At 43.4% G+C, this 16,694-nt stretch overlaps 1 protein-coding gene across 2 annotated transcripts in view; it reads right to left on the reverse strand.

Moving 5' to 3' along the window:
• The window catches only part of sema6bb (sema domain, transmembrane domain (TM), and cytoplasmic domain, (semaphorin) 6Bb), a 132,834-nt gene that overhangs the window by 57,432 nt on the left and 58,708 nt on the right, over positions 1–16,694 (reverse strand). For both annotated transcript variants that reach the window (XM_004552702.2, XM_076880006.1), the window contains exons 4-5: positions 8,089–8,149; positions 7,880–7,942 (exon numbers count right to left, since the gene is read on the reverse strand). In XM_004552702.2, coding sequence (XP_004552759.1) covers positions 7,880–7,942; positions 8,089–8,149 — 124 coding nt within the window. The remainder of the gene's footprint in view (positions 1–7,879; positions 7,943–8,088; positions 8,150–16,694) is intronic.

Consider the following 16,694-nt stretch of genomic DNA (forward strand, 5'->3'; position numbering starts at 1 on the left):
TTTAACTATTCAGTTCTGCACTTTACAGACATCATCCAAACTCATCCTGTGCTGCACACATGCATTTTATTAATCCCCATTCATCTATTCCAGGGAGTCATTTGGCACTCCAGATACGAGTCTTTTTTTATTCAAAGCCCAATTCAGGCAGCAGCAGGATTAAGGTTTTACTGTGGGCTCCACATTAAAATAAAAAAAACAACAAACCTATTATAAAGGATCACGCTGTGAATTAAACAATCATATATAAACCCATGTGCTGTACGGTATGATGCCTCCTCCCCTTTTCTGTGCATCCCCTCTCCCTGGGTAGAATCCAGGCAAAACGCCACCTGTGCTGGCTGGCAAGCCTTCCCGAGACCCAGACGACTGCAGCCCTCCTCCTCCTCTTCCTTCTCCTGCTCCTCTTACTGACAGCGGCAGAGCTGCCTGTGCTCTGAAAAATTAATCAGCAGCACAGATGAGTTACACAGGAGCACACGCCTCGGTGCAAATATGGACGTAATTGTCAATGAAGGGATAAATTTACAGAGGAATGAGAAAAAAAGAGAGTGTGGAAAGCTACCAAGAGATGCTGCACAAGTGTTTGCACATGTTTGCATATGCAAATGTACATTTATATCAACTAGATGCTGGCAGACAGCAGGGTTTAATCAGTTCCTCGCTCTTGAGGCAGATGTTAGCCGGGCTAGCTGTACGCTGCAGACGATGACAGAGCAAGTGCATTTCCCACTGCACAGCTAACCTCTTCCTCAGAGACACAGAAATATGCACATCCACCAGCTTTAAAATAATTGTAAGCAATCACGCACAGAGAATCCACAGCAACACAACAACAAGCACCATTAAAACCGAGGAGGCTCCACCTTCAGCATGTGCTTTTCATCTATTGTCCAGAACTCAGCCCTCAGTCTTCGATGATAACAACCTTTTCACTCGGCATAAACCTCAGCTCAGAGTTTTTTTTCCTAACGATCACTCTTTACTCCAAACTTCAAGAACAAGGTGTTTTACCTCCAGCTACAATAAAGACTCCTATCTTTGCTCGAACCAAAATACAAAACAGGTAAGGGTCGTAAAATATTCTGCTCATTTTCCTGTTTTAGGAGCAACCACAGCAGTTTTCATAGTCCCATAAAATATAATAAGTTATCACGATGACCCGGTTTAGTAATGTTTTGTACAATGGGAGCCATCTAAGGCAGTACATCAGGGGGTCGTATTTAGCAAGCTGCTCCTCTAAATCTCCAAAGTTTCCATTACATGCCTGGCTGGTCCCCTGATGTTAGCAACCAGGGAGAAGAGAGCACTGCTCTGCCAAGAGCCGCCATTGAGCCAGAACTCACCCACACACATATACTGTATACACAATACACTCACACACACACGCACACAAAGCCTTGGCGAACCCTCTTCCCCCACTCATTAACAACAGGTCTGTCATTTCCAGAAAAATCCCCGATGCACGATTCTGACTGGAAACAGAGTGACTCTTCGTGGCAGGAACAAAGTGTGTGTATATGTTTGTGTGCATGTGGGCGGAGGATAAATTAACAGCGTTACCAAATTAGAACCACTGTGCTGTTCAGAATGCTGCGGTCTTACTCAGCATGTTAAAGCTAATCCGCATCCCTCTGAAGCCCTTCTTTAGCGTTTGATGGTAATTCTGACTGAACACACCACAGGCCACAAACAAACAGCACGCACAAGCAGGACGAAGAAGTGAGATGATAGAGATACAAGAATAAATGAGCAGAGAGCGAGCCGAAACGTAGTAAAAACCTACAGCTCGCCGGGTCGTCCGAGCACACACACACACACACACACACATTTTTCAATCTTTGACCGTAGCACTTAACCTGGATCACCTTTGCACAGCTCTCCAGCTGCAGACCTGCTGAGTAAACGATCACGTAAACCAGATTAATTCTAATTAAATGTGATTCTGTATGCTGCAAACATCATGAAAACCAAAGGCACCACGAACCCTTCTTTTCTTCATATTCACAGTCTTTGACCCTAAAAAGTCCTGCGTTTGGTGATGAGCTCGAGTGCAGTCCACAGCAGCGTGTGGGGCCTGGGACGCTGAGTACAATCAAAATACACAGAAACACGAGACACTGGCCAGTTGGGGAAAAAAAGATGACGATGACTCCACCTGGAGCGTTTTAAGCTGAGAAAAAGCAATAAAACCACAGCTTGTGATGATTCTACACAGAAACAGTCGGACGACTGCAAACCCAGAGCTCCTCTGAGAGCACGATTAACACAATATTGATCAAACAATCTTGCTAAGTGCTGCTTATAATGATGCCTGGCCGCTCTTTAAGCATCTACTATATAGTATTGCCTTTGTTTGCGTCTACATGCCCATGCTGCCACAGCCTGATACGCTGGCACAGAGCCACCTCTGGGGAGCGTCTCACCCCTAGCATCGTGCTCTCTCTCTCTCTCGTGCGATTTGCTTTTGTGAGGAGAGAAAGGAAAGAGGGAAATAAGGAGAGCGAATGGCAGCGAGAGACAATCAAAAGGGCAAATACGAGCGAGATAAAGAGACAGCGGAAAGCGCGGACAAAGGAAAATCTAATGTGGGTAGAATATGCAGTGAGTGACAACAAGGCCGACTGTTGCATTCATCGACAGCAGCTTGGTCAACACGGGAAAAGAAAAAAAGGTGAAAGGATTAGGATATTGAATTTTCAGCCTAATTAGGGAGATACTATGTCCTTTGCGATCAACCAAGCAGAAACATTTAATTACAAAACCAATTATGAGGTGGCGAATGTATCACATCTGACACAACCGTCCCCCCAAGCAGAACGGGACATTTTCAGGAGGTGAAGTGGAGGAGAGGAGGGGAACCAGTGTGGGGGAGAGGATAAGGGAGGCACGTAAAACAACAGAGTCCTGATTGTGCTTGTGGACGGGTAGGTGAGAAACAAAAGGTCCTTTCGCACCGTAACGGCGGTGAGAAGACCTCCTCGTTATGCTGCCTGTGGTTGTTCACACTGAACCAAACTAAGCCAACATTGTGTGCTGTTGGATAGCACGACAGCACTCGTGAATAAGAGGCATGACATCTAGTGTAGAAGGCCTGTCGTGCTGCCAGCAAAGGTGCAGCAACAGTCCTCCAGCACCGCGCTCTTCTATCTGCCTCTGCAGCCACAGAGACAAAGAGAATGAAATGTGAGGCGGAGGGAAGGTGCAGCAGAGAGAGACTTTAAAGTACGGCATGTATAAATGTACAGGATTTACAGTGTTGCTGATGATCCCTCATCCATGTTTACCCAAACCTCTGCACCGTGTCCATGCATTAATGCATGAAATGGCTCTTCTTTTGTTAAATATTCAGGCATCCTCCTTGACCTCCAGCATGATAATCAAAACGGCAACAGGGGGTAAGAAACGCGCTCGCGGCGGTCTGATGCAATCAAGTGCAAAAGTGCTTCAGTAAACACTGCAGAGACCGATATAACAAGATCATATTGATACTGTGATGCACATTTTATCATCATCGTGGCATCATATGTGCATTTTAAATAACATAATTGTCTGAGCTCAAAAGCCGCCTTGCAGAATCTAAAAATCCCCAAATTTTCCAAGCAGCCCTTCAGCTCAATAAAGTCATAATGAATGAAGCAGAAAACACACAATTGCACACCAGCTGTAATTATTTACTCAAGTTTAATAGTCCAGCAGCTATAGTCTGATGACTGTGAGCCAATAATTTGGGTTTCCGCTGTGGCTGGAGGACTTCCTGGGAAAGACTTCCTGTTCTGTGTGTCCATTTATCTATTTTATCAAATGCACTCCAGAAAACGTGTTCCCACTTTGGCTCTTTACAGGGACTCCATTCTGCACGTTTACATGTAAAGATCTGTTTATTTCTCCGTATTTTGACATGCAGGTTAGGAATTGCCCACCCCTGACGTAGGATGTGGACTCTGTGAGAATAGTTTCTAAAAGAATTCATGTTCATGTGACCACTGTGCAAGTTCAGCAGCAGTGTTGGTCAAGTTACTTGAAAAAAGTAATCAGTAACTAATTACTGATTACTCTCCCCAAAAAGTAATCCCGTTACTTTACTGATTACTTATTTTCAAAAGTAATTAATTACTTAGTTACTTAGTTACTTAGTTACTTTTTAAAAACACGATTTACAACCTGAAGAGGTGATAAAGTGATAGATCTTTCAGCCCAATTCTACTTTTTCTACATAATCCATCATACAAAATGTAATCAAATGGAAAAGTCTCTTTTTTTAACTTGTTTTATCAGTTTTAATCTTTTAACTTTATGCATCAAGCAAAACATTTAATTATATGCACCATTCTCTGACTTGAATAAATTAGTTTAACATTTAAACCTATTTTCTGCACATTCCAGCACATAAAATAAAATATTTTTTGTTTTCACTCACTCTTTCAAACAGATGCAAGTAAAACACAGCAGAAAATAAATAAAGTCAAAGACTCAGCGGTCCTTTTGCTCTATTTTCACCTGTAAAGCAGGAGCAGGGTAGGCGGAGGGTTACCCTGGTGTAGGTGTGCTGCGGTCAGTTGAAGAATCCGCGCGAGTGTCTCTGTGAGTTTCCCATCACGTCGTAGCTACTCGGTGCTTGCTCGGAAGTTTAGGGGTTTTTTTCGCTGTAAAAAGAAGTTTTCTTCCCACGCACGATGGACGCTAATGTTTTTGTCACTTTTTATGGAATCAAACTCAAAGTAAGGTCAGTACTTCCACGCTTTAAACGCTGCACGCTCATACTCTCTCCCGCACTCGATATATTATCCATTGTTGATCTGCACACAGCTGCTGTCACCAACGTCGCACTTGCTTACGTCACTGTCATGAGACATTCTCGCAAAAAAAATCACGGTTTTAGTAACGCAGTAATGCAGCGTTCCTACGGGAAAGTAACGGTAATCTAATTACCGTTTTTGCAATAGTAATCCCTTACTTTACTCGTTACTCGAAAAAAGTAATCAGATTACAGTAACGCGTTACAAGTAACGCGTTACTGCCCATCTCTGTTCAGCAGTAAATATTAGTTTTATTGCAATCCAAAGGCATCGATATACTGTGGTAGGACATCAGGTTTAATGCTGTAAATGATGGGCTACAACACACCGCCGTTACTCCTGCACTATTTGCTTCCACGTTCCTCCTCCTCGACCGGCGTGGTTTCAGCAGCTGAAGGACACAACGGTAAAACAGCTTTTGCTACCCCAACACAACTAGACTTTCCTTTTTCTGCGTCAAAGCGACAGACACAGAGTCAAACACGGTGACACGGTGGGAATTTTGGTTGCAAAGACCATCAAATCTGTCCGATCTGAACCGCTTTCACTGTGATGCTGAAGATGTCATCATGATTCTTGGTCGTCTTCTGTCTGGGACAGCCCAAACTCACACAGTGTGTACAGGACTTCACAGTATTTAACGATGCTAATTCACATGGAGATACTTTATCAATAAATGATCTCTCAGGTGGACGCCATGCAGGTGCAGTGGTTAGCACCGTCACCTCCTTGGTTCAAATCCAGTCTGGGGCTTTTCTATCAGGAGTTTGCATGTTCTCCTGTGTCTGCAAGGCTTTTCTCCAGGTACTCCCACAGACATGCATGGAGTTAGGTAAACTGGTGATTCTAATTTGGCTGCAGGTGTTAGCCCTGGTGACCTGTACGGGATACACTCGGCCTCTCTCTCTATGACAGCTGCGATGGGCTCTGACACCCTAAGACACTGATCTAGATAAGTGGAAGAAAATATTATGGATGGATGTTTGCATTTACTGTAAAAATACTGCTGCTATTCTCTTTATCAAGAATTATTTCGTGTTTGGTTAGTGGTTTTGCTATGTCTTCATATCATTACTTAGGCAGTAAAGCAGCCTCTGCATGGTTAAAAAAATTACAGAATTTTTAAAACATGCATTTTAAATACGAGTGATTATAATAATTGTACTTATTCTGGCAGAAAACAGAAACAGAATATGTAATATGTTCAAAAAGAAAAACCTTCAAAATGTTGCATCTTTGTTAATACTGTCAGAGGTTAATTAAAAATGTTCATTGTACTGTTTTCAGTGTAATTACTGAAACAAAAATAACTGCGTTCAAGTCATATTTTAACAGCAAATATAAGATGTACCGTCAGGGAGTGAGTGCATGATTGGATGCAATCACACAGACACACAAACGCGCGCACACACGCACGTCTTTTCAAATGCATCTGAGCCCAGAGAGCTGACTGAGAGGACCTGGCAGTGTTCTTATCTTCCTCACATTGCCGTGTGACTCACAGCATTACCAGGCAGCACAGTCATTAGGGGCAAGAAGACCTTTCATATCTCAGTCAGCCCCACGGCTCTCCGCAGGGCCGGCCAACAGGGACCCACACTCGCCCCCTCCTTTCTCTGTGCCGAGCTTTTTGTCTCTGTCCCACTATTCTCCGTTGTGCTTCTGTCTGGCGATGTCTCACACAGATTTAATGTCAGGTGTTCTCTCACTGTGTTAAATAAGTCATTTTTTGTGTGCCTGGAGGGGACAGAGCCCATGTTTCCCCTGTCAACCACAACCATCACAGCTGCATACACCCACACACGCAGACACTGAATACGTGATGTTTGTGTGTTCGGCAGACAGCAGCAGCAAGGACTGAGTGTGTGTGCCGGAGATATAAGAGGTATTCAGGCGTGGGCTGCCGCCGGCTGCAGGGACATTTTACCCCATCCCTCCTCACCGCCTCGGCTTCCTGACGCCCACCTGCATTTTCCGAGGGCACAGATTGCAGGCCTAACTCACGATGGTGGGATGAGTTTAACGTTGCGTGCTCTTCCAATCGATGTGCACGTTTGCTCGTGAGTGACGGCTTGGATGAGCAGGGACAATAATATGTGGTCACAGCCCTCCTTCTTAAGGCTGCGCCAGCAGGGCTGACAATCAGATGACTGGCACAAAGAAACCAAGGCTCCAGGCAAAAAAGGTAAAACGTGGCATAATTTAGGAGAGCAAAGCGTGTGCCCATGTGTGCACATGTGTGCAGAGACAGTGTAACTGAAGCCTTGCTGAAGGATTTTTCAAAGGAAGCTGATTGATTTAAACAGCTTTTTACTGACTTTGTGCCACTGTGCAGCTCACATGTGCTGCAAAACAACTCAAGCTGCAGAGAGACACCACTCACTCCAATTTACCGCAAATGCAAATGACGAAATGAAACGACAAACAGTTCAGAGAATATGAAAAAAAGTGGTGAAAAACAGAGAAAATGCAAAATAAAATCAAGTTTCTATCCACCAACCAGGCATGTCCAAAGTCTCCTTCAGCTACAACCATTTATAGTTCATACAGAGCAATAAAATACATTTTTAATATCATCCCTTTACGGATTTTATGGATTACGAGCTACTGTTGTTTGGAAAAGCGATTGAGCCGTTTCAGCTGCTGTGATCAAATCATATCAACATGATTTATACGTGACAGAGTCTTCTAAAAATGACCGAGCCACCTGATTCTGCTGCTCCACTGAGATTTATTGTGTCTTTAAGTGGGTACTTTTGATTTTCTTGTCCACTGTTTCGGCCGAGTGTCACTTTTCTGGTCGATGCTGTTCTCTGGCACAGCGAGCAGCTTTTAGCGAATAAACCTCCCCAAACACACAGTACTCAGGTCTGCAGGCTCAGTGTCGAGCTGGAAAACACGGCGGAGCATTTATCGGCTCAAGAGCCGGATACTTTGCCCAGGAGGGAGTGGAGACAAAATCAGAGCTAAAAGGAGAATTACTGGATGCAAATAAAGACACAAACATGACTAAAGTTAGTCTGAATCTGTTGGATGTTTAGACTCTGCAGCATGATTAAGACAGACAGACGCCGCCTCACCTCATGTTTGCCCTTCATCCTGCAGATCCGGATGTCGTTCTTGTTTGACTCCCACGTTCTTTTCTATAAATGAAATGAAACACGGATAAATGCTGCGGCTTACCCTGGCATTTCTCTCGTGGAAAATGACATTTTCCAGCTTGGAGACAAGTGACGTGCGCACCTAAAAGGCTGTAACTGCCATGCGTGTCTGCTAAGAAGGTGCTTACCTTGTTGTAAAACATCTCATCTCCTGCAGTGGTGTCCAGCTCCACACGAAAAAGGTCATCCCTGGAGAGGGAGACACAGAGAGGGAGTTAGACAGCACAGCTCCATCCAGAGCTAACAGCAAGGCAACATCGGCTCCTTCCTAACGTGGATTCTTTTGCTAGCTCGAGTACATCATCTGCATTTGTAACCTGTGTTTGCTTTGTGTATAATTTAGCCACAGCACACGCAGCTATGTGACGCAAACACACACAGAAATGCTGTTTATTCATTTAAAGTTCATAAGAGCAACAGAGATTAAGGAAGAGCTTTACAGTGTCTTCCGTTTGTCCCAATATATACAGAAAAATGGCCCCAAATTTGGCTTATCAGTCTTTTCTAGTCCTAAAATTGAATTAATGGATGATTTAATCAAGTTGTTACACTGATGCTTTCACGCCCCAACACGCTGTCCACACGTGGTCCAAAACCCTAACACCATGCATGTATTCATGACTTCCCAAACACTTCTTTTTTTGCACTCTTAGTCTGCTGTTTGCAGTAACCTTGAAAAATGCCTCCTAAACCAGAGTTAGGCTAAGAAGCTAACAGCTGACGTTTGCATATTGATGAGGGCCAGGACGGATCTGAAGCATGGGTTTCTTCTGAAGTGGCTAATCTGTAAATCTGCCACAGCCATGTTAGTCCCGCAGTATCGATCCATCTCTGACCCAGCTCTACCTTCCATCTGTGCTGCACGAACTCTCCTAATTTCTTTCACAGAAGGCGAGGCGCACAAGTGCTTGCTCATGTGAGCTGGAGAGTGTGTATCTGTGTGTGTTTGCATCTAATTTTAACGAGAGAGGCGGCTGTGAGAATGCATGCTTGATAAGAGCCCAGGTAGGCCAAGAGCCAGCAGGTCACCCCTCTTCTGAATAATTTATCTTCACTTCCTGTTGCTGTGTCGGAATATTACAGCCCTTTCAGCACATCAGAGCGGGAGAATTGTTAAGTGGCGAAGAAGTGCAAAATCACCAAACAATGGCTTGGTGTATCCCTGCTTAACAGGTCAAAGTTTAAGCATCCTCAAATCAGCGGAGAGGGCGAGAGAGTGAGACGTAATCTCATCCAGGCTGCTTCAGCATCGTCTCGGCATGATGAATACAGCAAAAGGCCTCCGAGTCGGTGGGGCTGGCAGCCAGCACTGTTGTCTCTCGTAGTGCAGACCATGAGGAATTATTTTCACTGCTGCTTCTCTTTCCTTCTGCACTTCAGGTTGTTCGAATGATGCAAAGCCTGGATGCTTTTCTTTGTTTACATGCGCGTTAGCCAGTTTCTGTGTGCTGCTTGTGACATAAGGTTGGAGTTAAGGGTGTGAAAAGAGTTCACGTTTATATTGCAAGATGTGTGTTAAGCCTTCAAATCACCTCATAGGTTTTCCTGAGAGCACAATCAACAAGTGTCTCTTTGTAGCCTCATCTACGTGTACGATACCCACGTGCCGGAGTTATTATTTTAGAAATGCCTCCAAACCTTTTGACCTGGTAATTCAAAGTCAACACAGGCTCAATCGAAACTATTTTCTTACTCAACCAGCTCATGAACTTTCTACAAACACCAGCAGGCTGAAGGTCGAGACCTCTCAAATTGCCCTCTTGGCCAGGTCTCTCTTAGAAAAGAGATTTGAATCTCAGTGAGACTTTTACTTGGATAAATAAAGGACAACGATGTTTTTTCTTGCCATAGCTGCAGTATTGTGCTGCTTTTCTGAGTGAAAATCCAGCGTGCAGCAGAAGTTACAGCAGTGAAGGAACAAAAATGGAGGAACTGACACCGACATTAATGACTGAGAGGAGTCCGGTGTAAGTATGCGAGAGAGGGGACATCAGGTATCTGCAGACCACATCCTGCACGCCATCAGCATTTTACTGAGAGAGCAACAGTTTGATCAAAGGCCTTCTTCAGACATTAAATTTAGGACATTTGGATATTCAGCGGCCAAAATAAGCATGCAGATAACATTATGGCTCTGCTATGACCGACACCCTCAGTCTTAAGCATGAGCCTCTGGTCATGGGTAGTTGTGCGCCTTCTTCTCTAAAGTGATACAATCTGCAGATGCAGTTTGGCAGAAAGGAAACAGTTCTCAAATAGAACTGCTCAAAACAAGGTTTGGGCATTTATTTGATATCTGGTTGCTGATGAGGTGTTTGAATGCCTCTTAGGGTGAGTGGCATCGACAGATATATTTTATTCAGCATAAGGCAGAGAAAGATATGTCCAAAACAACGTTCAATGGAAAAGCAACACTACAGTCCAAAGGAACAGAACTGTGGCTTGAAGTGTACTTAAGTCTTTTGAGTGTGATGGAGAGAGACGGGCGTCGCTGTTCCACCGTACAGCAAAACGATCACTGCTGGAAGCTGAAAAGCAGTTCCTGTTATTTTCATTCATTTTTCATGTTTTTGGTAACGCGGTGAGGTGATCCTGAGAGTTGCACTCTCAGCCTTGTTTACCAGAACTTGCGAAAGAGAGCGCATTACTCCAAACCTGGCTTGTATGTCTTAGAGCTCATGTTAAAATTCCAAAGTTTGTTTTTAAATGCTTAACGGTCTTGCCATCCTTACTCACCCCCGGGTAGGGCTGTTCGATATAACGATATATACCGGATGACGATATAAAAACGTCTATCATTTCATTTTACGCTATCTTTGTTTCGTGGTGTCGCAAAATAAACTGTTTACGGCAAAAAAAATTTCATCTTTTTGATGGTCACTGTAGTGGCTATATTAATTTCTTAAAGTTCTCTCTTTCTCTTATATTTTATATAACCACACTACAGACGGACAAGCGCCTGTTTTTATGCGTTATGGTTAGCAACAACGACGGTCACACCATCGCGTGTCCGCTTGTTTATGTTCCACATAAACCTTTCACAATAAAGCTCAAGATCCTGTTGAGACTTTTCAAAATAAACTGAATCACGTGAAAGAGCAGATTATTTACGGATGAGAATTAAAAAAGAGCCGCCAGGTGCCAAAAAATAAACCTTAGACTCAAACGTTAGAACAGGCTTTTCCCCGCAGCACGCCGTGTAATAAATACTCACAAAGAAAACGGCGGCCGTTACAACTTATGTCTAAAAATGTATCGTTTCATGCATCGGTTAAAACACTCGACTCCAGCTACGTGACGCGCAGCTGGAAACACTTCCCGCAAGACGAGCTGCCCGAGATTCACAGAATTTACAGAAAATGTTACATTTCTGTGATTTATATCGTTATCGGGACGATAGAATTCTTATATCGGGATATGAGATTTTGGTCATATCGCACAGCCCTACCCCGGGTTCTCAGGTCAGCTGACGAGCTGCTCCTGGAGGTACCAGGGTCCAAGAGGAAGCTCCGAGGGGACAGGGCCTTCTCTATGGCTGCTCCTAACCTCTGGAATAACCTGCCTCTGCACATTAGTGAGGCCCCTTCATTGTCCATTTTTAAAACTAGTGCTGTCAGCGTTAATCTCGTTAAGATTACGTTAAAGCCATAACCTCATTAACGCGCTAAATCTCTGTTAGCGAGTTATCGCGGATCGCCCCGTGCGTGGGGCTGCATGGCGTCAATGGGTTAACGAGCATGCCGTTATGCCGTTAACGTCATTTTAACGAGATTAACGCTGACAGCACTACTTAAAACCCATTTTTACTCCTTGGCTTTTCACAGTCTGATCGTGATTTTCCTGCTATAATTTAATCTAATGCCCTTATTTTATTGTTTTTATTTAATTTTAATTATTATTATTTAATTTTATTTATTTATTTATTTTAAACTTAATTTAATGTACCGTTTTTTTTGCCATGTCAAGTGTACAGCACTTTGTTTCCAGCCTGAATTGGTCTGAAAGTGCTACATAAATAAATTGCTTGCTTGCTTTACATACTAAACTTTCCCTTCCGGCCTCAGTAGAGTGTCTCCCTGTCTGACTGCCACAAGCCAACTGACCTTCAAGAGTCACATTAGCAGGCTAACACAGTAAAAAACATCCAGACTGGCAGCAAGTTATCACTTCCCACTCCAGGTAATGCAGAATGTGCAGATAAAACATGCGCGCACACACACATACACGCCTACACGCACACAGACTGACGGCACAAACATCTTACAAGTGGAACAGTTATTCAAGAGTTTGAGTCATTCCTTCAGTCATGCTGTCAATTGGTAAACTCTCCAATTGGTTTATGTTTGTGTGGATTTGCCTGTTGGATCTGACTCGGGGCTGAGGACCACAGGATCCACAGCTGCTCGTCTTAACAGCAATGAAATGGGGCTTAATGCAGCAAGACTCTTACTCCACTTGGCACCAGTCAAATACAGAGTTTACTTTCATTTAGCGGGGATGGGAAGAGGACACGGAGAGGTAGCAGCTCTCAGCGGGCGTCTGGGGCAGGGATTTAGCAGTGCTTGCAGTCAGAGGAGCAACTATGCTAATGGAGACAGGATTTGGGGATGAGTGAGGCGTCTTATCAGGCCACGCACTCTGTCGAAGCTTTTGGCAGTCATACCTGCCACCACAGGTACTTATTCATACAGTGTACATTTTAAAACTCAGTCACCCTGCTGGGCCGTCTCTGGTTCACAAATGCGTTTGCACATGGATCTATTTCTTTCCAGGCTGATCGTTTACCACCAGGAAGCCACAAACACTATTAGCCACTTACAAAAAGATAGAAATATAGTCTCGAAACTTTCTCTCTGCTTGCCTCCCCCGCTGCCCCGCCTGTAAGCTTAGTATTTTCTCATCATCCGGTTGGTTGACATTCAGATCAGATTTCTCCTCCTGTTCAGGAACAATTTCTACAGCTGTAAATTCAAATTAATTTTTTAAGTGTTTCATGGCCGCTTGTTATAAAGCAGACCTTCAGACTGCAGTAGCTATAGTTGTCTGAGGGAAGTTTTATTGCCCGACCGTGTGCATATGTGTGCTTATAGATCCTCCCGGTGCAGACAGAATGGCTGGAACCAAGCTACATAGTTTGATATATTTACTACCGAGTCTCAGCAGTGAAGTTAGGCCTGCTGGAGGCAGGAGACTGGGTCATTTCCTGGAGGACAGCGGCGTCTCTTATTGGAAACCGCTTCAATCTTCCTTCCACTACAGCAAATAATCAGCACCATATGTAGAAACTAACTGTCTCCTTCTTTCGGGATGTTTCAAACTGTGTTACTTTCTGGACAACATGGACAGTAAATCTTAACGTGCATGCTCTTTTTTTTAGCACGGTTGCTTCAGGTCGGCTCCTGAATGGCGTCGGTGGAGAACCAGATGTTGCACAGCAGTGGCGCAGGTGAGGAGACTGGGCTTCCGGCCTTTCTGACCACCGGGGCTACTATCTGTTCAGGATCACTGCCTTCAGCAGACTGACAGGCATATGGGGACCATCATCACACGGAGAACAAACTAGAAATCACTCAACTTGATATTTGTCAGGTCAAATATCAGCCCTCACATGCAGCTACTCCACAGAAGAGAGCGACAGCTAAAGGAACACGCTAGTAATAAAACGATAACATGCATTCAGTCTTTCTGTCTTAATGTTTACAGATGGCACGCAGCACGCCGTGGCTCGTGGTTATCTTTTCAACATGGCTGCAAGGCTATTCCGCTCAGGCCTACATAACGTTTCCATGTGCTCAGTTCTAAAGTTCCTGTTTGAGAAGGAGAACTGCTACCGTGGTGGCATCGTGTTGCTGTCACACATGTTTTCTTCTAACAGATGTCAGAGTAACACGAAGCAGCTGTGCCAGTCTGCCAGGTTCCTACTAACTCAGAGGTCTGCCTTGTAACTATTAATTTATTTGTCAATAAACTTCTTTTGGAAGATTAATAATACATGCTAAAACCTGAGGGGAGACGCTTATTACCCTGCGAGCAAGCTAATCTCAATTACTCCTTACTAACTTCGTGTGTGTGTCCAAGCTGTCATTATAACAGTATCGCAGAATCAGGTGCAGCGTGTTTGACAGTGTTGTTTTATGTGTTGCATTTGAAAGGCGAGACATTTCAGGAGGAACCGATGACTGAAAATTACATATGCTGTTTAATAATTACACATCGGGGGTGGCGGTGGCTGTGGACGTGGAGCAGGTCATCCACTCTTCCAGTCCATGGTCAAGTGTGTGTGATGGATAAAAGTGTGAAAACATAACATAAAGTGCTGTACAAATGCGTGTGTGTCTTAGAGTGCTCTAAATATACAAAATGAAAGTATAATATACTGTGAATGTCAGTGTATTTACTGTTTAATTGGCTCGTGTGAAACCAGTACATAAACAAGCTAATCGATTTAATAGGGAATGGTAATGTAAGTGTTTTTTGACCAGTGTGAGGTTGGCATTAATGGTTATAATGAAGAAAATGTCATATTCTGGAAAGAAGTAAATAAAATAATCGATATGGAAAATTTTACAAGTGTTCTAAAAACATCAGTTCTCACATCTCTTTAGCTAATGTTTTACTGGTCATGTTCTGCCGTCATTCTCCAAATGTCACCAGTTCTTCAGTATTTATGTTCCTATGCTGTGCGAGTGGACTCGAGGCTACTAAAAGCTAGTCTCCTGATACTTTTGGCTGATCGCTCAGGATCCACAGAGTCTCTTTAAGTCTCTCAAGAGACAAAGTTTATTAAAGAAAGGCTAATGGTCCAAGCAGGTCCCACAGGCTACACATCCTGGGCTTTGTGGTGCCATGTTTCACGGGTCAAAAACTATTGACTTTTTTGCGTGTGTTGATGTAACATCTGGGAGTACTTCAGCCTCAGCTGTACTTGCACATTTCCTCTGAGATGAATCCTGACGTTAGCACTAAGGAGTATCCACATGGGGAGCGATTCGCTTGTGGCTTCTGGGTGCTCGCAGACATTTCAGGTGCCGGTTGTTTAGCTAACCATCTGTTCCATTCACCACGCTGTCACGTGTCCAGCACTGCCCTGCACTCTCACTGGTGGTTGCTTCAGCTGTTTGGTATTGCCAGCTGCTTGTTCGTATCTACCTCCTTGAAGTTGTGGAAACTCTGCACCTCATAGTGGTTGAGTTTCTTCTACTGGTTATGAATTTAAATATATTGTACAAAATATATTGTGTATAATTTATTTAACAATAAATTGGGAATAAAAACTGATATGTGTACGTTAAATATTTTATGGTGCCCAGGTCAGCTCAAATGCTCTCGCCAGCATCAGTAGGAGGCGGTGAAGCATCCACCTCTCCAGGAGTACAAATTGGGTCGATGAGTCGGTGACGCGAAATCCGTCCTTGTCATGAAAGTTAGACACGGATCTAACTTTGGATCTAACAAACTCTTAAAGCAGTGAAACTGTTTATCAGAGGGAACGTATGATTTTTAGGAAACTCCAGTCCAACATTAGCTGGAATAACATGAGCTTAGAACCAGCTATTGTTGTTATAGCCAATTCTTTGTCTGTGGTATAGAAGCCGGAAGGTCATGTGTCTAATCTGCATGTTGCCTTAGGTTAAATCTCTGACTTCGGCTCTGGAGATGACGCTTCAGGTGAGGAGGAAGAGGATGAGGTGGAGATGAGGAAGATGAGAGCAGTGGTGGAGGAGGAAGATGAAGAGGATGAGAAAGAGATAATGAGAAAGACATGATGAAAACTGAAAGAGCTATTTTTTCTTTCTAAATGAAAACATGGACGCTTTTCTGTAGTTCTTTAGGCAAATTTAGGAATTCTCATGCAAATGGAATGCCACTGGGATACGGAGGGTTAACCAGGCTGCTGCTTCTCGCTTCCTGTCTGGACACAGCTGAAGTTAAACTTGCTCACTTTGAGTCAGGAGTGTATGTTTCACACATGTGAAGTCACCAAATGTCACTCACTTTCCGTGATGTGTCTGGTCATTACATCGACGATGGCGCTTGGCGATGTGAGTTACTTGGTAACACATATAGTGATAACCAGTGTTGGTCAAGTTACTTGAAAAAAGTAATCAGTAACTAATTACTGATTACTTCCCCCAAAAAGTAATCCCGTTACTTTACTGATTACTTCTTTTTAAAAGTAATTAATTACTTAGTTACTTAGTTACTTTTTAAATACACGATTTACAACCTGAATAGGTGATAAAGCGATAGCTCTTTCAGCCCAATTCGACTTTTTCTGCATAATCCATCATACAAAATGTAATCAAATGGAAAAGTCCCTTTTTAAAACTTGTTTTATTAGTTTTAATCTTTAAACTTTATGCCTGAAGCAAAAATGTAATTATATGCAACATTCTCTGACTGGAAGAAATTTGTTTAACATTTAAACCTATTTTCTACACATTCCAGCACATAAAATAAAATAGTTTTTTTTGTGTTTACACTCACTCTTTCAAATAGATGCAAGTAAAACACATCAGAAAATAAATAAAGTCAAAGACTAGCGGTCCTTTTGCTCTATTTTCACCTGTAAAGCAGGAGTTGGGTAGGCGGAGGTTTACCGTGGTGCAGGTGTGCCGCGGCGGTCAGTGGAAGAATCCGCGAGTTTCTCTGTGAATTTCCCATTACGTGGTAGCGCACTCGGTGCTTGCTTGGAAGTTTAGGGGAGTTTTTTCGCTGTAAAGAGAAGTTTTCT

This window comes from Maylandia zebra, linkage group LG23 (genome assembly GCF_041146795.1).
Source record: "Maylandia zebra isolate NMK-2024a linkage group LG23, Mzebra_GT3a, whole genome shotgun sequence".
NCBI lineage: Eukaryota > Metazoa > Chordata > Actinopteri > Cichliformes > Cichlidae > Maylandia > Maylandia zebra.